Source organism: Chiroxiphia lanceolata, chromosome 1, assembly GCF_009829145.1.
Source record: "Chiroxiphia lanceolata isolate bChiLan1 chromosome 1, bChiLan1.pri, whole genome shotgun sequence".
Classification (NCBI taxonomy): Eukaryota; Metazoa; Chordata; class Aves; order Passeriformes; family Pipridae; genus Chiroxiphia; species Chiroxiphia lanceolata.
This window is the reverse complement of record NC_045637.1, coordinates 120,656,845-120,680,662: the sequence shown is the minus strand read 5'-3', so window position 1 is coordinate 120,680,662 and position 23,818 is coordinate 120,656,845. Positions and strand designations below refer to the sequence as shown.

Genomic DNA, 23,818 nt, shown 5'->3' with positions numbered 1-23,818 from the left:
GGGCTGTGAATATCCTGCAAACCCTCTCTTCCCGTTCGCGTAATCTAGAGCTCCTCTCGAGAGGCTTGCATGTGCGCTTGGTTGTTCCAGCACGGCCGAGACAACCCTCTTCCGGATTAAAAAAGAAAGTTTTCCTAGACACAAATACTATCTGGAATACTATGAACAAAGATGTTCTTGTATGATAATCACTGTGAAAGATATCATAGTGTAGACACATATGCTTTTATCATATTTTTTTTGCAACCTCGATTTCTTCACATATATAATTTGCATCACTCTTTAATCCCAAAGAAACTCTTTAACTCTTTTTTTTTTTTTATGAAGTATTTTCTTAACAAGCCAAATAGGAATACCTTCAATGATTTTATCCACTCCTGAGTCTAGACAGACAACTCACTAGCACTTATAAGCAGACAGTGTTAATGTTACATTCACAAACAGAAACACTGAGTAAGCTATGCTGAGCCCCAGTGGGGTCAATAGGGCTCCACAGGTATTTTCAGCTTGCAGAAATCTCATTACTAGTAATAGATGGGCTGGAAAAACACAGCTTCTATCTCAAACACAGCTGAAGTCTGGGACCAGAAGTTACCAAAGGCATCTTTCTACTTCTAAACTGAAGAAATACCTCATAAAATGATTGGAAGAAAGCTATATGTAAAAGTAATGTACTTCCTTTCAAGCCCTCTAAAACAGACCAATGAGTCTTATTACAGCCTATAACAATGCACTGAGTGTTGTTCAGTTTTACCAAAATTACTTTAAACTCTTACAGACTGAGGACATTTTTCTCAAAATCACATATAATATTCTTTCACACTGCTGGAGTGGTGAGCAACCACACTGTGGCTCAAGTGAGGGGTGCTTTTTTTCTTCCAGGAGCAACACACTGAAGAAAAAATGTTGATGGGAGATGCTGGATTAGCAGTCAGTGAACTGCTGGAACGACCCATTGCTGCAGCTCTGTGGCCTCGCTATCTTGATCCATTAACCACCAAAGTTTCAGCATCCTTTCTAGCACAAGTCAGTTAGCTGATGCTTAAAGCACCATCTAATCATGCTGCACAGGTTTATGCTTCAGGGTTGAAATTCTCCATTACAGTTGAAGATAATCCATTTGGTCTTTGGAAGTCTCGTGCTTTTTTTTCTCCTGCAGAATGCATTTGTTTGACTGTAAATCAGACAGGAAGAAGCACAGGAAGCCCTGTGACCATCTCACTGATTTTGGCTTCCTCTTCATTTCTGGACACTGAGACTGTGAGCTGCACTTCAGTGAAGCTATCTGAAAGCCAAATTGTCTGCAAGTTGAAAGCCCCTGTCTACAATTCAAGCATGATCCAAAGATTTATTTTCAGTTCTCCACTCCAAAGCACCCAGAGTCAACAGCAGAACTTTCCCTCTTGAGATGCTATTAGAGCTGGAGTTGGTGGAGTTCCAGCACATGTATTTAAAATACATTTATGTGATTTAGTTTCTGTGCAATTCCCCCCTACCATGCACTCTCTGCAAAAAGGGCTGTAATTAGGGCTACTCAGCGCACTGTGGATATCTTTATTTAATTAGTGTTGTTAAATTACATGGCAAAAAAGCAATTCTTCCTCTCTTTTCATGTACATGAAGAGTCCCACAGACAGCAGAATCACTATCTTCCTGGGAAGCAAACTTTTATTACATCAGACAGGAACTGCATATTCCCTAACATGCCACAGACAGTCTCTACAGACCCTCTGTGTCATTGGAGACAGAAGCAAGAGCCTGAAGAGAGCAAATTGCAGTTCTTAGAGTAAGGTCTCACACACTGTTGATTTCTTTCAGCCCTATTGCTGGATCACTACTGTCTTGAACAGTAGGATTACTTTTTACAGGATTATTTTTGGCCCTATTTTTTTTCTCACTGTATTTATTTCCAAATAGTAATTTTGTACAATATACAGAGGAGTCTTTGATGAGCGTTCAATTCGCACAACAGGAGACTTAGCATTCAAAATGATGAGTACAGGCACATTTTAAGATTACATGATCTTAAAACATGATCTCACTAAAGCATCCCAGTTTCAAATAAAAAAGCAGATTTCAGTACTGCATCAATGTTACAGGCTTGCTTGGTATCTGAATAAAATAACTTTCTTGCAAGCATTTCACTACTGAAGCTGGATTTTTTATTACTGTTGTTTCCTTTACATCAAACCGATCTTCTCTACGAGCTATATATCTTTCCCTGTTTAGAAGTACTGGTTCCACTCCAGCATATAAGAGTCATTTTATTCTGCAACAAAATTGTACAGTGCAAGAAAATGAGAGGGGGGTCTTCTGCATCTGGCAGATGATCCTTAGAAGTGGAAAAGAAGATGTGCAGGCTTATGCTATTAAACTTTTTGAGTTCAAATGGGATCCAGCTGTTTGAGATCCACAGCATTCTTGCAATTTAACTGTTCACAGTATGTATACTTTCAATCCCTTTATTTTTGTTTTCTTTAATTGTTGGGGCCTGAGATCATAAACGCCTCAAATGTGAAGTGCAGCTCTTGGTAATTTGTTCTAATCAACTGCAGTAAGAAATGTCTGCACCATAACCTTGAATGCTTTTTCTCTCCCTTGACAACAGAATAGACTTCTTACAAAAAATAAACATCTGGTTTGCATTGAACATCAACTTGCAGTTGCTTTAAGTGCCAACTATTAAATTACCTCAAATGTTTTATGTTTGAACATGATTTTTCAAGACAGCTAAATTTTTTAACTGTAGCACAAATGCACATTTAAAATTAATTTAGAAAGTTAAATCCCTTGAACATAGAGTTGGTGGTTGTTTTTTTTTTTTTTTTAAATCGTGTGTAGCTTGGTCATTCTTTTTGCTTTCCATTTACAGAAATTATTACTGACACAGGTTTTCATACAAACAAATATGCCTCTTCAGATGGTAAAAGGGAGAAAAGCTCTATCTAGAACTCAGTGACTCAATTCTGAACTCTACAATATATGGAGGGATTGTCAAGCCTGTCCAGAATTTATTAAGTAAAACTAAAAAATCCTGTGGACCAAAATTACAGCCTGCATTTTCATCAGGAAGCTAAACATTAAAATTCATATCTAAGACTTCCCTCATCTGAAAAACCAACCTGCTTTCCTTATCTAGCATTATTTTCTGGGGGTGAGTCTTACAGTCTGATTTGCATGACAGCATTTCAAATCTACAGTTTTACATAAATGTTGCTATTTTCCTGAAACTGGCCAGCTCTTGATCCACCACATTTTTGCAAGAAAGGTTTTATTTAATTTTTTTCTTTTTTCTTTAAATAGGTTTCCAGCCCTCTCAGTCAGAGGGCACTTTTTAAGATAGAAAACAGTACAATTTGAACAAATTTGAGCAAATTAAAATGAACCCCAAATATGCTGATTTGCTAATGCTTGCAAAATGCTAGCAACTGGAATTGACACCATTGCAGAAGATTCTTTATGACGTTTCAGTGAAACACAAAAAAAAAAAGTGAATGTTTTATTTGTTGTGAGAGGGCTCTAAAAAGGCACCAGGGAAGCATAAATGAAAACCATTTTGATATTCCCTTCAGTATTTCTGCAAAACCGTTCCCCAAACCAAAACAGAGTAACTACAAGTGCTGACCAATAGTATCATTGTTTACTTCTTCTTCCCAGACACTGATCAAAGTGAAACTACACAGAGAATCAACAAAAAAAAAAATAAAAATTAAAAGCACAGATGACTGCAGCTGGGCAAATTGCTGCCAATTACTCTGGTGACTCCTAAATTGGATGTGACTCAGTGTCAGTGGTTGTCTACGCTTGTGTTTTCACCAAAGGTGATTGTAATTGTTGTGATAAGGTTACCCCAGGAATAAATAAGTAATTACAAAGGTGGGGCCAACTGATGAAAGTTTCTATATTATTGAGGTAGTTATTCATAATACTGACTGTGGTTTTACCTATTTGAATTCTATAACATAGATCAACCCTCAAATTCACTGAGGAAAAAGATGAAAGCTTGATCATAATAAAAATCTGCTGATTGTTTCAGGTAGTGCACGGGAACAACAGTGACTGTGTAGGAACTGTAGATAAATAGGAAGAATTACTTTATTTATGTTTTTTGCTAAAAGTGATTTGAATGGGTTCAAGAGACATAAAGCCGAAATCCATCAAAGACTACAAAGAGGTCATTTTCGTTCTGGAAAAAACCTAAGCCAAACCTGACTAACCAATCCCACCATTGCTAGACATTCAGAGTGTCTGGACAATGGATGTATTTGATTTTCACTTAATGAACTTCATCAGCACATATACTATGGTATTTGTGACTAGGGGGAAAAATGCCTACATGTCTTCAACCAGCAGTTCTTCTTGTAGCTTGATGAAAATGGTTTCAGTTACCATTTAAATAACACAAATGGGTAAGGCTGAAAGTTGCCACAGAATCACAGGAGGTGAAGATGTGAAATTGGAAGAGACCTCTGAGGATATGAAGTCCAATCCCCTTCTCAAGCAGGCACACGTAGTGCCAGCTCCCCAGATTGTGTCTAGACAGTTTCTATCTGTGTCTAGATGGTTTTAAAGTCAACTTCTCAATAATTCTGCTCCTTAACTTCTAGTCTGACAAAGTAATTTCAGTCAATATTACTTATTGGCAAAACTTTGCTGATAGAAAATGTGATGGAAACTATTTGGTTTCATGCAGTACTTTGAAAGAGGTGATGCTGTTATTTAGGTTCTAGAGGAAAACCGGATCAGGAAGTAATGTGAAAATTACTACCACAAACCCAACAAAAATTGCAAGAAAAATATTAAATGAGAAGATAAGTCCTGGAGGCAATGCCCTTTCTCATCTGAAGGGCTTTTAGCCTGAGCTGAGAGCAGAAGTGTTCTGGGATCAGATGTGACAACTAGCATGTGATTACTCAAACAGATATGCAGTCAATACCGTTTGTACCTACATATTCCAAAAAGTAGATATAGTTCCAAATACCTATTCAACTACCTAAGATAGTTTTTTAAAAAAGAGGTATTTATTATTTTCCTTCCACTTTTCCCCCAGAATTCACCTGCCTGGTTAATATTAACAGCAAAAGAAACCCCAGAAGAACTAACAAGCTTCATCTAGTTTTCAACTGAGATGTGTTACTATTTTTTGAAAACTGCTGAAGCCCGGCTTCCTTTCAACATAACCCATAAGGGTAGAGAGGCCCTAAGGATCTGAGGCATGTTAACCTATTAAAAAGTTCTCCTGTTGAAATAATTTGTGGAAATCTATTCCAGTTGAAGTTATGAGATAATTATGGAATAGCATTCAATATCAGAGCAGAATTATTTTATCACTTTACCACCCAGGACTCTACAGTCAGTCTTTAAACCAAATATCATCTACCAAACTGCATAGGCCTCCAGCAACATAGAGTTTGAAAGCTAATGAAGCCACTTTTTTCTATGTCTGTGAAGGTGGTTGGAGACTGAAAATCAATAATTTCAAAATAAATATACTTCCAAATTTTATGAAGGAGACATGGAAACACATGCACCAAGTCAAATAAGGATGTTCAAACAAGGAAGAAAAAGAAATAAGTATGCTTTTGTACTGAGAATGAGAATCAAAGTAAAACAGGAAGAAAAGGGTCAAAGAAAACTAGCTGCCCTAAAAATGCTCCACTGTTTTCAGGATAAACCATGTACAGTAATAAAAGGCCTGAGGGCATGGATGTTGCAGGCTACTAGGGCAACTCAAGCAGAGAATACATGCCAAGGTTTTTTGTGTCATCCCGTTTTGTATATACATTATCAAATCAATTACTAGCTTGTTTATAATCTTAATATATCATCTCTGTAATTATGTGTGACAACATCAAAATTCTGAGGAGGTAAAGTGTGCATCCCCAAGGATGAACTTGTGAGGAAACATGCTTGAACTAAGACTTTCAAAAGGGCTTAAATGAGTTCATTTGTAAGCTTCACATCTTTTTTGAAGAAAGAAGAAGAGAAGCTGTGCTCAGGAAACAGGCCAAAGTTACCATGAGAAAATCTGTCAAGAGATGCTGGGAATCTTCAGAACATAATTAATCTGGGGGTTTTTTTTCAATACAACATAAAAGGTTAATGAACACTCAGCTAGAAAGAACACTGTGAGGGCTCTAACAGATGTGTGGGAACAATGTCAGTAGCAAGGAGCTGAGAGAAAAAGTAGAAGGAAAATACAGGAAAAAAAAGTGAATATAAAAAGAGAAGGAAAGAGAGAGAAGCAAAAATAGCAAAAATTATACTAAGCCAAAATAGCATAAGAGTTGCATTTTAAGAAATGTATGTGGGTTCCTAGTTCCAAAAATTCAGCTACTATTCTGGACATTCAATACAACATTCTCTTTCAGTCAGCTTCTGTGGCCTTACAGAGTCTATAGGGGTTTTGACTTTTACTGACTTCTGACTCTGAGTAGAAAAGACGGGAGGTTCAAGGAGGATGGGTACATGCATAAAATCTGCACAGTCCCTACAGTGAGTAGCCTGACTGTTTAAATGGATGATTAAATAACTGTGTGCCTTGAGCTCTTCTCAGGCCTCAGCATACCATATTCTCCAGGGTTATGCAATGCCAGCCAAACTCTGAGTCTGGAAAACTCCTTTTACAGATGCCAAATCTTCCCCCAAGGGCTTTTCTACTAATCTGAGCAAGTCAGCTGCAGCAGGGAATTTCTCCACACCTCTGCACGCTCCAGCGAGATCTCCTGCGAGAGCAGAGGAGGAAGATCTCATTCTTTCTAGAAGAGCATCTATGGGACTCAATTATCTCCCTTGTTTGTGGCTGAAATAAGAACTGGGTTTGACTCTATGAACTTGCCCACATATTACCATTTCTCTTATGAGTAGAAGAGAAGTCCATGCAAAGTCCACTTACATTTGCTAAAAATTATGTGCAGCTTCCAGCCAACACCACCATTACCCTGACGGGAGCTTACACATACACTGCATGCATGAGTGCAAGTTTCCCATGACTTTTAGCAACTTTTTAAGCAATTACTTTAATTTCCAAGAAATGCGATATTTATCATTACTTGTAATTTGACAGCATCAACCCACGACTGTAAACTTCATGCCAGCAGCCTGGCAGAGCAAATGCGACATACAGCAACATGTGCAGGGAGAAACAGAGAAGCAGCAATGCTGTATGGCAAAGGTGGAATTTGGCTCTGGTGCCTCCCTTTCCAGCTGCTCCCAACCCAGGAAGAGGCTGTGATTCTATTTAAACTGTCTTTAGACCTGCTTACTGCTAAACAGTGATACTTTGCTGCTGGAGGCAGCAGCCTACAATGTGGATGGGCCCTATTTTTTCAAGAAAATTCTGTCCTCAGTGATCTCTGACTGACTGGGGTTGTGGGGTGGTGAGAGTGTTGAAACACTCATATTCCTTTATTTTAAAAAAGCACAAGCAAGCAGGGAGGTCTGTCTCCTGGCTGTTAGACAGAGAAGGAAGAGCGAAACAATTCAGCAGGCCAAAACAACCCTATGAGCACTTCTGGCCTTGAATTTTCATAACCCGGTCAAAGGTTATGCATGCTGCAACCCTTTTGCCTCACCAAGCCCCTGATTGGCCATCATCCTCGTCGTCACTGCAGTTTTGTCTCCAGGCAAAGTCTCCCTCTCTTTTTTTCCCATCCCTGAGTACTGCTACACAACTGGTCTTGAAGCCATAGTTTACCCTCTGGGATTCTTTCCCACACATCACTGTAGTGGAAATCTCGATGTCCTCATGCCTTCCCACTCTCCTTAACAGCTGCTCCCCTCTGGAAGGCAGAGGAAGGGTGTCCGTGGCATCCCACCCAGTTAGGAGAAGCCTGCAGGGGTTGAGCACTTGCACACAGGGAAGGACTCCAAGGTCTGAGCACGCTTGGACAGAAAGTAGCAACATAGAGTGAGCCACCATGGAAGCAGGCTGCAACAGGTCAAGAATAACTGGTGGTATTGAAAAACCAGTTCGAGCAAACCAAAACAAGCTATCCCTAGTGCACTGAAGATCTAAAATTTAACCTCCTTAGGTCTATCCCAGAGGTGTATAGACCTGCTGCCTAGTAATCCATATAATCATAACAGGTAAACATTTGCATTTATCCTCCCATCCCTGATGACTGCTTTATCTGTTCAACCTTTAGAGTGCGACGTCCTTTGACCACAGATCTATAATTTGCTTAGTAGAGTTGACTATTCCTATTATTTGTGCATTGTCAAATGCAAATAAACAATCCAGTTAACCTTACCAACAAGCAGTAAGGAGCTGCAACAGATCAGTAGTGCTATTACCCAGCATGTGCTGGATGGACAGATGGAGGGGATGACCATCCACCAGCAAATACGACTATTATTTGTGGTTTGTGCTAGCTTAACCTCATTGGGAAACTACAGTTTCTTTCCCTTCCCCAACTTTACTTAGCATGCCAACAAACAAGGGAGCCACAGAATAACAGAGGCACAGTGAACCTTGAGGTCCACACAGTGTTTTAAAGAAATATGTGAAAAAAATACTCAAACCAGTATGGGTTAACATACAACAAGGACACTGATACCAAAGCTGCAGTCCACTGGGGATACTTTGCTGCTGGATCCCCCCAAGAAATAGCTTTTGAAAGAAAATCATTTCCTACATAATGTTTTCTAGTCCTTTGTTTTTCTCCATCCCTTCTTGTATTATTTGCTGCTTGAGATAGCCCTTGTCAGGAGAATCTAGACAGACTTCAAGAGGTGCCAAATTACAGAGACCTCAGGTTTTTCACAGTTAGTTGTTCTTTTCACTGTTGGACTCTTCTAAAGCAAATGAGATTGAATTAATATGTTTTTACTGTATCTGTTCCTCTGCTCTGCTGTTTCCCATGGCCTAGTAGAGGAAGTCTGATTGCCAAGTGTTTTCTCATTTTGTTTAATCTGATACAAAAGGTCACATCAAGTATCCTTTTGGTATTTGCTCTAGAGCTGAGTATAATAGGTGGCAGACCCAAGAAGAATGCATGTTGCTAAACTTCAGAAATATTTGGGGTTTTAGATACAAACAGATGTTTCCTTTTGGTAGCTTCATTTTCCATGTGATATTTCAAGAAGTATAACGGGTGTAGCTGGATCACAGATGAGCATTTTCCAGAAATCAATTAGTTTCACAAATTGCTTCACAAATTATGAGAATATAACTTCACACTTATGCGAAAGAAATAAATACTTGACTTGTTTAATCAGACTGCTGTTTAAATAGACCATCAATTCTTCTTAATACCCACAGATAAATTTTGCAGCAGAAGCAGGAAAATAGAATTGGTTCAGGTTCAGGTCTGATGTAGATCCATCAAAATTAGCAAACACTGGGCTGCCTTGGGATCCATTGTGCTACACCAGTTTGGCATAACGTATTTGCACTGATAAAACAAATAATTCTAGGAATAACAATTTAATCTGGAGGACTTGTAAAAAACTGTGGTTTATGTTGTAATCCCGTAGTTTAAATTTGTTAATAATATATAATAAACATAGTTTTAGTTATATCCAATGCTGTTCTCCAAAAAAATCCCATTTGCAAAGTGATATATAACTTCATTTAATTTTAAATGGATGGATAATAAAGTCTTCCTGGATATACTGAGAGGGCTTCTGTCCTCTCAGGAAAATACATGCCATTCTGAACTTTTCAGATACGAAGTATGTGCTCTTTGAAGTTTATATTTATGGGTCAGACATAATGACTTTAGATGGAAAAGATGAGTCAGGAAAACTCCACTTACATTTTCTGAAGAGTAAATTGAGCATTTGAGGACATGGAAAGGTCAGACAAATTGTGAAACAAAGGTTGTTTAAAATATTTCAGCATTACAGTTAAGCAGATAAAGAATCAACTCTAACCCCTGACTTCCAAACAGAGGTCACAGTACCAGTTTGACACCAGTTTTGGCAGTTCTGCTGTAATGATACAGTTGCTGTAATCCTGATGTTTAAAAACCTAAAAAGGCGAAGAAGGAGGGGACATGGACAGGGCCTGTTAAACAGCAGAAAAAAACAAAACTCAAACAATGAAACAAAACAAGAAGCAAATCAACCTTCTAAGGCTTCTGAAAAATGCAGGCTCATGCCAGCAGTGCGCAGAGGGGTGGCATGGGAGAGAGGTACAGCTCTGCAGGGAAAACCAGTAAGAGAAGGCTGCCTAAAACAAAATTAGTGCTTTAGAGAAGAATGATGCCAGATTCAGAATTCCTCTTTACAATGTATGAATAACTCTTGGTTTGAATATTCAGATTCCCGGACAAAAATTAATTTCTGGCTGTTCCTGCCTGATTCTGATCGCTTTCGGTCCAAGGAGCACTGTCTGAAAAACAGGCAGCTACACAAGCTTTTTGAAGTGAAAACATACACAGGTGATAAAAGCTCTACCTCTGTCCTGTATGACAGGATTTTACCTCCTTTTGTAAAGAAACTGAAGAAACTAGTTTCAACCAAAACGGAAAGATCACAAACATAGAACAGGAGAAGTCCGACAGCTTTTCCTCTCTCAGGAGAGAGGCAGCAGTCTTTCTGAAGAATCACAGCAAATAGATCATACAGATCACTGAGGCTGTCTGCTTGGACTATTGTCAGCTGAATGATAAAGCTTTGGGCAAGAAACCCATTTTCTAAATCCTTCTTGTCTTGTATTCATTCATACTGCATAAAAACAATACCCAATACATGCACTGGCCGCTCTGGAGAAAAATGGAACCTTACTGGCTACACAGTACTCAGGATGAGGTCAAAACACAACGTAAGAGATACAAAACATGACACCTCATTACAGATCAAAAAAAACAAAAGGCAGCTAACAATGATAAGGGGATATACAGGGAGGATAACAGATGAATTTGGACAGCTATCTATGTAATGACCAAAAGTTGAACTTGGACACCTCTTGAAGTCTGTATTTTGCACATTTTGTAAGGCATCATGTTTTCTAAGCACCTGCAGCTTTTCATACACATTGGATGCTCAGCATCCAAAAACCCACGTATTTTGGTCACTCTTGCTGTATTAATCCAAAAGCCACTAGCCAAGTGAAAAGAGAAAATAAAACAGGGAAGAAGACAAAGAATATTTTTGGGCAAAAAAAATGACATAAAACCTGGTAAATCCCAAAAGTATAAAATCAGATCTAGTGATGTTTTTCACGTGCCCAAATTTTGTAGAGTTTCAAATCTGAACAGCCAAATGATTATTCCAGTGCATATACCTTTGGGTTCTGCCACTACCGTCTCTACTGGTAAACTTTGGCAAAAGTAATCTATGGCAAACCTCTAATCCATCATGTTTATTACCACAGTGGAGGGGGAGGGAGGAAAAAAAAAACAAATCTGCTCTGGTTGTTAGAGTTTGTCTGTGCTTGTAAGGCTGGAAAAACTGACAATTCTGTTGCATAAGCAATTGCATATCTAAAGGCCTAGCAGCTTGTAGGCTAAGATGGTTTTCTACTGTGGTATAAGCGAAAAGGATAAAAGTAAAAAGCTGTAAGTGACAATAGCAGAGTTTTTCAGGTACTGCTGTGCTAATTGGAACGATACATGATTTTAGCAGGTTGGATAAAAACGTGATCAGACTGGAGTTCAGGTATGCCTCAGGTGCACTTGCAAGCGCAAATAAAAACAACAGAGGAATTCAGAACCTCAGTCAGTCAGTATCATTACAAGCTGATGGTTTGGAATTCATTAGTATTTTCTGCCTGGGACATATTCTAAATACATCTAAACAAAATACAAGAGAGACTGAAAGTGTACCCAATTGCATATTACAGACACTTCAAAGAGCTGTTAACACTTTCAGCAAACTGCCACTTACTTCAGTCTGTTCTGAATTCAGTTTTACAGAGAAAATTAAGGAGGCTTTGTCTCCAAAAATGTCAGGTTTTCGACGCTGCCTTAAGTATGAATCCTATTTATAACTCTCCAGTTACAAAATCAGCTTAGGTCAATACATGTTATAGAATAAATAAAGTTCTTAGCCATTTAGTGAAAAAGATGCTCAGCCTGAATCTCTTTTCCATTTGAGCCACAGAAATGAAAGTAAGGGATGTCTTTATTTTCTGTTGGACCTCTGCAGTCTCAGGTTCTCAGGGATACATCCTGGTAGGAAAACCAGAAGACTGTACTTTGCTTTGTGCAGTAGAATAGTATTAGTGGGATCCCAGTGAATCATTCTAATCACAAGTCATTCCTGAAAAAAATAACTTCTGTTTAAGTAGTATTTATTTAAAATTCATGTATTCCTTCCTTCTCTTTCTAGGAGCAGACTGTATTTTAAACTTTAATCAAATCAAAACAAACTCCCATTATACAGAATTTAAAAAATGAGATAAGAAAAAAACAAAAAACTGCTGAGCTGAACACCCCAAATCTCTTGGAAAAAACCCTGTGCCAACAAGCAAGATGCTAGAAGAAGGTAGGGCTACACCAGTAAGAGCACTCAAGTGGAAGGCACAAGCAGTTAGGCAAAACTGTAGAGCAAGGATCTCAGCACCTTCACCAGCATTACAGAAACTGTAATCTGTGAAGTTCCAGATTTTTGGTACATTTTCTACTTTATTCATTTTCACATTAAACTCAGTGAGTACAGATAGCTCTGAGATATTTCTGCCACTCTTACATTATAAAGTTACAACAGGTTGTAGAGTTTTATACTGCCAATACCTAATACAGGAGCAGTGCTGGAACAAAGAAAAACAAGGTTTTGACAAAATGTTTTAAATAATATCTATAACTTTTTAGGCAACAAGAGGAAGTGGAGAAGTTTGGTTCAGGGGAAAATGAGTTAATTGGGTCCTTATGGTAATGTCACCAACAATAAAATGGTGTTCAGTTTGGCATCTTTAAGTTTCAGAGTTAACAACTTACTATGAACAACGTCATGAAAGATTCCCCCTCTTCAGTAATTATCAGTTGAGAAAGTCATTTCCATGTCAGTTAACACTAAGGTTTATCTCTCCAAGTTGATCAGATCTGAGAAGTAAATATTTTATTTTTTTTAAGATGAACGCTGAATATTAGAGCACAGTCCTTCAAAATGATTAATTCCATCAGCACAGACCTATTATTGATGGGTACCTACATTAAGAGTCTTGAAATCTTTTCACTCTTATGAAGTGAAAACAGAAGAAGGATCAAGCTGTTGCTGAAAAAAAATGGCACGCTAAAACATCTGCTGTATGTACTGATCAACACTCCAAACTGTCTCATAAGTCTAACATATGCTCCTTGTCTTGCATATACTCGTTCAAGATTTAAATCATGGCACAGTAATGGCAAATAAACCATGTTATCCTTCAGTTATAAACAATTCATTTTTTTTCTGAAAGCATGCTTTTCCTGAGCATGTTCCTCTAAAGTAAAATGATTCTTGACCTTTCATCTGATTGGTATTTCTACTGAGTATCCTCCCCTACTTCAAATTGTTTTACGGTAGTCAGATAGAGGCTGCTACAGTGCTGAGTAACTTCAAAATTTTAACTTCAAGATTTGAATAGTTAGCAAGATGAGGAAAATAAATTGCACCATCATAGATATGTCAAGGGTACAATGACAGACGAGGCTAAAAATTGGACTAAAACATGGATTTGGACATATCAAAAGAGTTCTTCTGACTGTCAGGATAAAGTCCAGTAGTGTAACAATGAATCCCTTAGTTTAAAAGTGACAGCCCAGATATGGTTTCAGTGAACTTTTCTTAATCCAAACGGGATACACGTGTATCTCTGTGTAATGTAATTTGTTAACATAATGCCAATCTTTGCTCTTGTTGGCAAGGAATTAAATAATGGAATATGTAATTATTTGCAACCTTCCTACTTTCTTCATGTTCCAATGAAAGAATATTCCTTTCTTCCCTTAAAACTGGCATTCAGGTTTATTTTCAAAACAACATCCCTGAAGTATTTGTCCCTTAGAAGATAAATCAATCTCTCAATGAGAAAATTTGTCTCATTATCTTTCTGTATATGATTTTTATCTATTATATGTATCCAGGCCTTCTTCAGCTATTCAAATGACTTCTAAATATTTACTACAACTAAACAAACATACACTAATGACAATGAAACAAATTGGACATGTGAGAACTTAAGTGAACCAGGAACATCCTGGCTGACAGGATTTTTGCCAAGAACTTCACAAAAAGCTTATCCACTCTATTTCCTTGAATTAGAATCAAGTATTTTTTTCTAGTCTCACATGGCAAAACAAAATTAACTAGACCAGACCAAACTGATGCATAGGGTGCTATATTACATTAATACATTTGCCATCACTAGAAGGTACAGCTGGGACTCTGCATGAATGTTCTGTTGGGCATTCATTCTCACAAGATTCTAAAATACAAGCCCCTCACTTCACAACCTCTGAGCACTTGCTGCATTATGAAGTGCTACACATATGTTGACTGACAGATTGCTCTAATGTTTGTTCAGATTCTTTTATGGTACATGGATGGTTCTCTGAAGAGCAGCAAAGTATTTCAAAATCCTGAATATACAAAAATTTGAACTATTTGGGGGAAAAACAGTGATTTGAGATTATGTTTGTCTGGAGATTAAAAAAAAAACAAACCTTGATAAAGTAAAGAACAGGACTATACTCATTTATCTGAAGTCAAGAGACATCATTTAATGTATTAGCTCAGGACTGCTTTACTTGGCAACAACTTCAAATGCACTTTGCATGAAAAAAACAGGTAATATTTTAATGAGAATAAATATTTTTAACAGTACTCCAATTTTTTTTATAGCACTCAATAGCTTTTAAATTATATATATGTGGGCACTTCCCTATCCCCGGACAAAGAGTTCATCTCTGTGACATAAAATTATTATGCATAGATTATCAAACTATAAATAAATGTACCTTTAAAAATCCAACAACAGGTCACAGCATAAAAACTCATAAATTCTCTTTAAAGTGTCAGATTCTTCTTTGATAGCAAATATCTCGATTATGTTTGAAGCCGTTTTCTTCCAACTATTTATTCATACTGTATTATTTGTTCTAATTCTTATGGTTTTGTTTGTAAAAACAAATGAGCTAATTTATTTAAAAGGACTTATCAAGAAGCATCTCTATAAATACAATCATGTACCATGATATTAAGATTAAGATATTATTGTTTAGGGACAATTGACTATTTTTCTATGGGAATTTAATTTCTATGGGAATTAAAGTATGCACTTGAGAAAACTCAACTTTTTATGGGGAAAAACACAACAGCAGTATTTGGACAGGCTGCCAAAACTATGCTATTTTTAGCATGGAGCAAAAAGAACAAATCCAGCATCCAGCACATGCAGTTTCCTAATATTTATTCCCCATTTCTACTTAGCAAATATCAGGTTATAGATTCAACATTTATAAAGAAACTTGTCTCAAGAGTTGCCCAGATGAAAAATCAAGTACATTGCTGCAAAAACATCATTTGGTTGATTTGATTTTAAAAATAATTTTTTAAACCAAAGCTTCACTTGTGGACCTCACACAACACATGTACACCCTTGGTGGCCAGAGAAACATCAATTAGTGGGAATCACCAGATTTTTGAAAATATGTAGTATATCTCTTGCTCGCTGGAGGAGTTTTCTGCAAATACATGTACTGTCATGGAAACAAATGACTTTTTGTGGACTCATCCACTACAATCTAAATGTAAGTTTACTGGTTAAATAAATACCCTGATGAAACTGGAGTAGTCTCTTTTTTTCTTCGAAATTCCTCATTTTTCAAATCTCTCTCAGGAAAGAGCAGAAAGGAAAAGACACAAGAAACATATATAATTTACCAGGCCCCTTCTTCTAAGGGTTCAAATGTTGACAATATTTTAAAATGTGGCATTTGAAGTGCATTGTGAAAAGTAAAGATAGCACTGCATGAAGAAATCAATAATTTTATAATTTCAACTCTGTTAACTCAGGCTCTGATAGTCAAGCAGTTCTTTTTAACAAGAGTTTTTCATCCACATGTAGGTCTTCACTGACACCATTATACCTCTGTTCTCTTCAGATTATTTCTCTCCAGCCCCATGCTGTAATGTCAATGTTTCTAGGATCTTACAGAGAAGTTCTAAGCATTTTCAATTTTGCAGATCATTAACCATTTCCAGTAAAGGTATATCATCTACATAGGATTTTTATCTAATATGAATAGCTTAGATTTTCTTAAGACTGTGGACAAGCTGAATGTCAAGAATACTTGAGATTGTTTAAGCAGCTTTCCGTCTTTGACTCTTTTTTCCTTCCTTTGAACTCCACGTCCACATTTTGCTACTTCCAATGCTTGTGTGAGTTGAGCAGAATCCAGGAAATTGAGCTCTCCGAAAAACAGGGAAGAGGAAGGTACTAGGAAAGGCTATTTTTCAGGAGATCAGTTTTGCAGTTCATCTTCCAGCTGCACAACCAACCATGCCAGCTGACTGCAGTGAGGGTCAATGTATCAAAGCGGGGGAGCAGCAGGTGGCAGAGGCTGCTGAACCAAGCAGTGCTGCCACTAGAGAAGCCACAGTACCTTTTGCAGACCCCCAGCAAATTAGTCTACTTAATTTGGTGGGGCAATATTTTGGTGATTTACAATCTTTGTTACATAACGTGCTCAGTAATTACTCAGCAGGAGAGTGGCACTCAGTCTACTCTTCCCCAAGCTGCATGGATTCCAGGAGACATCAAGGCAGTAAAACTCTTATTTCTGGTAGAAGGACAAATATTTTGAGCAAAAATTCGTGGCAGATTCATCCATTTAGAAAGGGCTGTTTATACAGTCATTCTTTAGAAAGAAGCTTACTTTCAAAAAGACCCAAATATTCATAAATACTACTGGTAAAAATAGAGCCATGTTATATTTACATCAGACATTCAATATGTCATTGACACTTCTTTCCTCAACCACCTGCTAGTACAGTTCCCTCCCAGCAAAAATGCTGTAACATCTGCAGACAAAGCCTAATTATTCCTAGAGATACAAACTTGTGACTTTTTAAAAGTCAACAACTTCATTCTGTTTACCACCTTTTTGTTGTTGCTGTTGTGCAGATCTGTGTATCTGCTTCTCCTGAGATGGAACAAAGAGCCATTGCCATTTCATTCTATCAATTCTCCAGATGTTTGTATAAATTTAAAAAGAAGCAGTGAATTCTTAATTAGAACACCATACATATGCTCAGTGTGACATGTTGATATCATTAGCTTGAAAATGCTGAAAAACACTCAGAACTCTAACTTCCAATGAGCATAAACTATTGATACGATCCCAATCATTAATTAGCTTATAAGGAATCATAAGTTCACTGATGTAATGGCACCTTGTTAGTCTGTACTGGGACAGTGATCTACCTGTTTCAGAACCATTCATTTTAATCAATTTGCTGTTTGCACTATCCAAACATATTACAAATAAAATAGAAAACATACTGTATGATGAAAAGATATGACAGACTGATGAGACACTGTTCACAGTCCTCATGTTCGTCCAGCAGCAGTGCTTGTAATATGAAGAAGCTACAGCCAGTAGCTGATTGAAGAGGGATGAATTATGAGATACAATCTAAGACACCAGTTTTCTTTCAGCAAATGGATTTATTGACATAATTGATTATAACCATGTACAGCATCTATGCATCTCCCATTGGAAGAATATCCAGTGATAGAGCTAACGTTAGTGTGATACACAGCTTTACTCAATAATCCCACTGCATTTCTAACAACAAACAGTGGTGTACTCCACAGTCATAAATGGCTAAAAACACCCAGACGTACAAAAGAACGGAAATTTAATATTCTTAACAAAAGAAAATGAAACCTGATCCCACATTCCTTCAGTTTTAATTCCATTCAGCATTGTGTCTATAGCAGTGATGAATTTTAATCTATACACTGACAACTGTTTGGTCCCTGATATTCCTGAAAACTACAGCCTGTCAAAATGAAGTCTCAAAGGACTTCTTGCTACTGACCAAGAAACAAGACTTTGATTTTTTTTTTTCTCTATTTAAAGGACAAAGATTAAGGCAAATGATCTCTCTCCTTCAGAACATAAAGTGTTTTCTCTCCATTCTGTCACTGAACTCCAATTGAAGGTACCAGTTACTATGGTATCTTTTGTAAACACTTGTTCAGCTGAAAAAAGAAAAGGGGGAAAAAAAAAAAGAAAAAACCCCAAATTGCTTACTTGCAATTATGGTAATAAACAACTTGTAGTCACGAACACCTCGGGTCAGCAATGAATGCATCATATTGAGACAAAATGTCTCCATAGTACACTAACACTTCCTTCAAGCCATTCAGTTCCACAAGAGTTCATCTGAGGTTGCACATTAAATTCAAAGGAGCAGAAGTAGTATCAATGGTCTCAGCAATTTACCAAATTCCATCTAAAACATTTGCATTTAAATTGCAACTCTGGTTTGGACTTCTTTAACTAGTTCATTTCTAGACCACACAGAGAGAATTATTAATGTAAACTAAACCACCATACTTCCTAGTAACAGAACCACATTCTGTAAATATTTAGGAAAGTCTGAGAAGTAGAGAGCAACTGACCATAAAATGATTAGCACTGTTCTGAAACCAAAAGCAAAATTCTAATTTAAAAAAAACCACAACAACCAACAAACCAAAACAACTCAAACATAATATACTACTGCATAAGAGTTTAACTTTCGTATTTCTCACTCAGCTACACAAAATACAGAATCTAGGTTAATATACAAAAACGTTTATTTCACAGTGAGGTACATAAAGCTTCTAACTTTAGCAGGCTAAGAGAGAACGGCCTGTTATGATGAAGATCGTCTCATGTTCCTGAAATATTCTCACCTATTACTGTTTCTGAAGAAAGGCACCAATTATTATTTATCCATCAACAGTTCACCTCTGCATCTGCCCATTTAGAAATGAAGATGTGAGGGTCAGCGGTCTACTGACCATCATGGACCCAGACAACTATAGCACAAGTACCAAGCTGTATGTATTCAAAAACAATTTAAAAATAGCTCATTTGTAAACACATTACAAAAATAATGTTAGTTTTTCTTAGTGGTATCAGCAATATATTCCTGTAGAACTAACTAGCTGCATTATTGTTTCTCGTTTACAAAAACAAAAAGAAAACCCACTTGTGCACATTAAATAGCCTCACATTCAGTTTGAGTGGAAACGACACAGCCTTCAAACTGTCCAGTGAAAAAATCATTTCCAGCCCTCCAGTGACTCCCTGGTTGCACACAGTTCAGTTAAAAGATTGGTCCAAATTTTTGTTAGGAAGAGCTGGTGCCTTGGAAAGACCTGGTCAAAGCTTCCTCACACAGGGCCAGGCTGCTCACTGTAACGTGTTCCCAACTGCAGTTGGAGAAAACCACCTGTAAAATAGCACACAAATTAACGGCTCTGAATTTGCTTAAGGGAGGCACTGGCTGCTGCTGGCAGTAGCTCCCGCCGCTTTGCTCCTTGTGGCAAGGCACAGTTACCGCCGGTCAGGGCTTTTCCTTGGGTTACTGATGATTCCTGAAAAAACAGTGACATTCCAGCAGAGGCAACCCCATCTCACAGGCCGCCTCAGCCCCGGTCTGCAGTAAGGGCAGCTGAACACAGCCACTGCGCTGCAGCTCTGCCCCTCGGAGGCCACGACCCCGGGGCCCGCACCATCCCCTCAGAGACCACCTTCCCTCGCAGCACCGACTGCAGCTCCCGGCCGGCCTCGGGGCGTCAGCGGGCTCAGTCGGTGAAGCGCTGCAGCAAGTGTTCATCACCATGCCGGCTGCCCCCGCTGTCCATGAAGCGCTCGCAAGGGAATTCGATGAGGTCGGCCTCGCTGAGGGCACAGGCGGCAGCGCCACGGGGCGGCCGGTGGGACTGGAAGCCCGAGAAGTCGGCAGAGACGCCGGTGCCCATGGAGCGGAGTGGGCGGCGTGTGGAGTAAAGCTGCCGCACGTGGACAGGGGCTGCCTTCCGACGCCGACGCCCCAGCACCTTCTTGCGCAGCAGGCGGGCAGCCCAGGCGGCCAAAGCCGTCAGCAGCAGCAGCGCATTCACCGCCAGCAGCACCAGCGTGAGCAGCTGCTGGTCAGGGCCGCGGGGCCCACCTGCCGCCGCTGCGGAGCCGCCCTCGGGCAGGGTGACCAGCCCAGCACAGTGGTCCCGCGGTGCCACTGGGCACACGCGGCCACCCAGGATGCCCTCGACACAGACAAGGTAGGGGGTGTCCGGGTGGAGCTCCTGCAGTGTGGCTGCCGGCTCCCCGTGCTCTGGTAGGTACACAAAGCGCTGGAACTTGACAGCGGCGCCAAAGCGGTCAAAGAGGAGGCGGAATCGTGCCGGCCCAAGCAGGCGAGGGCTGCGGTGTGGCCGCACGGCCCAGCGCACTGTCACCCAGCTGGAGCCAACGGCCTCCACCGACAGGTTGTGGAGGAACAGCTTGTTGAAGTCGCACGGGTCGGACACCAGTGGCGGGACCCCAGCGGCACTGGCCCGACGGGGCCATGCCGCACTGGGCAGTGGTGGCGGCGTGGGGCTGGCAGCAATGGGTGCGCCCATTAGGCGGGCAGTGGAAGCGGCTGTCAGCGGCCCCGGGGGCAGTCCCACGGCGCTGCTGTTGCCACCGAGCCCCTCAGGAGATGGCAGGGAGAGAGAGTCGCCATCGGGGCAGGAGCCACCATCCTGCGGTGGCAGCAGCTGGGCATCCTGCAGGTAGTCAAGGTACTTGCCAGCCAGGGTGGACGGCAGGCGGCACTGCACGAAGACGGTGAGCAGGCGGCCCTGGGAGTGCCAGGCCGCCAGCCAGTGCTTGAGGCCACGAAGGCGGCAGTCACAGCTCCAGGCGTTCCCCTCCAGCTCCAGGCGGTAGAGGGCCAGGCTGGAGGCAAAGAGCTCACCAGGGAGCGTCGCCAGCGCATTGTCCCGAAGGCTGAGCTCCCGCAAGCGGCCAAGCTGGCTGAAGGCAGCTGGATGTAGGGTGGTCAGCGCATTGCGGCTCAGATCCAGCACCTCTAGGTTGCCCAGCGGCTCCAGCAGGGAAACGGGCAGGTGGCTTAGCAGGTTCCCCTCCAGGCGCAGCTCCTTCAGTGAGCCCAGCCCTGTGAAGGCATCCGGGGCCAGGTGAGACAGTCGGTTGTCACTGAGCGAGAGCTTTGCCAAGCCAGGCAGGTGCTGGAAGAGCCCTCCTGTCAGCTGCCGCAGGCTGTTGCTGGCCAGCAGCAGGGTGTGGAGGGAGCGCAGCGGTCCAAAGATGTCTGGGTGGCGAAGGGAGCTCTGCTGGTTCCCCGAGAGGTCGAGAAAGCGCAACTTGGCCAGTCCAGTGAAGGCACCACGGCTCAGCCAGCGGATGCGGTTGGACTCCAGGTGCAGGTAGAGTAAGTTTGGCAGCCCTGAGAAAGTAGAGTCGCCTAGCGAGCCCAGCTCATTGCCATCCAGTCGCAGCTTGACAAGACTGCTGAGGCCGGAGAAGGAGGCAGCGCTGAGGCGGCCGATCTCGTTGGCATTCACGTAGAGGATGCGCAGCTTGGCCAAGGTGCTGAGTGTGCCAGGGGCCAGCGCAGGCAGCAGGTTGTTGCCCAGATAAAGCTCCTCCAGCCGGTCCAGGCGCTCAAAGGCCTTGGGATGGAGCGAGCGGATCCGGTTGTACTGCAGGTCCAGGCGCTGGAGCCCTGCCAGGCGGTGGAAGTCGAAGGCGGAGATGTTGACGATGAAGTTGCCCCCGAGGCTGTAGGTGAGGATATCCTTCGGCTCGGCAGCCTTGGGCACGGAGCGCAGGCCCCGGTTGGTGCAGAGGAGGTGTTGGTGCTGCTGGCAATCGCATGGCTCGGGACAGATGGGCTCGGCCGCGGGCAGCAGCAGGAGGATGAGGGGGACGGAGCCCCAGAGTACCCGCGGCAGCACCATCAGGCGGACCCGGCGCGGCACCCCCATCTCGGGACGAGACGTGGGCTGCTTCCCCCGCCGGCTTTGTGTCTATCCGGCATCCCCTCCGCCTCCTCCGCGACTGCTAATGGGCCCCTCCTCTGCTCCGCGCCGGGCTGAGCTCCGCGCCGGGCAGGCAGGCGCGGCGGCGGCTGCAGGTCGCGGTGTCCGGCACCATGGGCTGGCCCGCGGCGGCCGGGAGCGCTGCCCCGCCCGGGCTCTGCCGCCCCTGGCGGCCCGCGGGTGCGGGTCGGCGGTGGCGGGGCCGGCGCTGCCGCGGGGGGCGGGCGGGATGCGGAGCGGAGCGGAGCGCCTGCTCCGCCGGCACTCCCAGGGTGGAGGGGGCGGGCGGGGAGGAGACGGAGGGGGGCGGCGGGCGGAGCGGGGAGAGGGAGAAAGACGAGCTCCGAAAGTTGCCGAGAAAACTCAGCGGAAATTCGTACTTCCCACACTGTGCCCTGGGGGACCGGAGGATCGGATGGAGCGGCGGAGAGGGAGGACGGCGCGGCGGGGGGGCGGGGGGAGGAAGCCCGCGGCCAGTCCTGGCTCGGTTCAGCCCCGGCAGCGAGCAGGGGCGCAAAGTGGGAAAGAAGGAATTGGAACCGGCTGTGGCTGCCTCCCAGCCACATGGGTTACAGATAGAGCTGCGCATCGGGGAGGGGGAAGGGAACAGAAGTAAACTAATCGTCGTCGTCCCCTTTTTTTCCTCTGCTGTTTAGAAACCTGCCAAAAGCAACAGTTACGGTTTACCAGGGATTTAGGACTTTCTATTGTGTTGAGCAAACAGCAATCAGAGGACTAAGCTAGTTATAGTACATCAGAATGAATTTTCATTCTTTCTCCTCACCGTCCTGCTCAGTAGGTTCCCGATAAAGCTGCCAATAAGGGTGCAGTTGAATATGGCTGCAGCTCCATGAGGGGCTCGTCAGAGCGATCCCCATGCTCTTCAGAAATAATTCCCATTTTTAAAGAGTCTTCTTTCTCAACAGCACAAAAATTTAGAGGGAAAAGAAGGTATTGGAAAGCATATTGAAAACAAAGCAGACTAGGTACCCATCCGTTCAATGACTTTCCTTTCCTGTTGGCATTTTTTGTTTTCCTAAGATGTTGCCAATTGAATAAATGTCTAAGGGCAGGAGAAAATGCCTAGATAGGTAGGTATATAAGACAGTCAAGGATGAGGAGGGAAAGAAGGTAATGACCAAAATACTGTGTTGCAAATTTAATAAATATGTTGGAAATTGTGGTCACTTGAAGTTGTGTGCAACTGCATGCTCTTCGCATACAGTTCTGGACTTAAAACTGTGTACAAACCATGCTTCTTTCTCTTAGCAGAAGGCAGAATTTAGATAGCTTTCATAGAAATTTTGTTCGAGTGGCGATGCCAACGTGAACATGTAGCATAGTGTGTTAGTTTGTGCTGAGTCCCTGTTGTCTGCTTTCATGGTACTTTGATCTAACTGATTTGGTCCTGAAGGAACCTTGAAGAGAAGGGATATGGCTTGGTTTGGTCAACATCACTATGAACATCTCAATTCCTATCTCTTGTAGTTATCTGAGGATGAACCTTATGAAGAATAATCTTTTTGTAGTGCTAACTGCATTGTGCTGGTGTGAGAAGTAATGTTTGGGGCAGCAGAGTGATATTTTAGATAATCTGGATAAAATTTGCAAATATCTTCAAAAATCAGGTGAACAGCTCATTGGGAAAACCCAGTGTGAACAATAATATGCTATAATATGTGTATGACAAGGAAAGCTAAGAGAGTCTTTGGGTTTGGGTGGTTTTTGTTTTTGTGAGATCTTTTTTGGTGAAAAATGGCTTTTGCATAGGCAGTCTTTATAAATTAAAATTAAAAATTTTGAAGCAAAAATAGTGGAAATCAGGGTTGTCAGAGTCCAGAA

At 41.6% G+C, this 23,818-nt stretch overlaps 1 protein-coding gene across 1 annotated transcript; it reads right to left on the bottom strand.

Annotated features, from left to right (window-relative positions):
• Positions 1–17,576: 17,576 nt before the first annotated feature.
• On the bottom strand, positions 17,577–22,123 carry TRIL (TLR4 interactor with leucine rich repeats). The gene has a single exon (XM_032702426.1). The coding sequence runs from the start codon at positions 21,920–21,922 to the stop codon at positions 19,733–19,735; it is 2,190 nt and encodes a 729-aa protein (XP_032558317.1). The 5' UTR covers positions 21,923–22,123; the 3' UTR covers positions 17,577–19,732.
• Between the last annotated feature and the right edge of the window lie 1,695 nt (positions 22,124–23,818).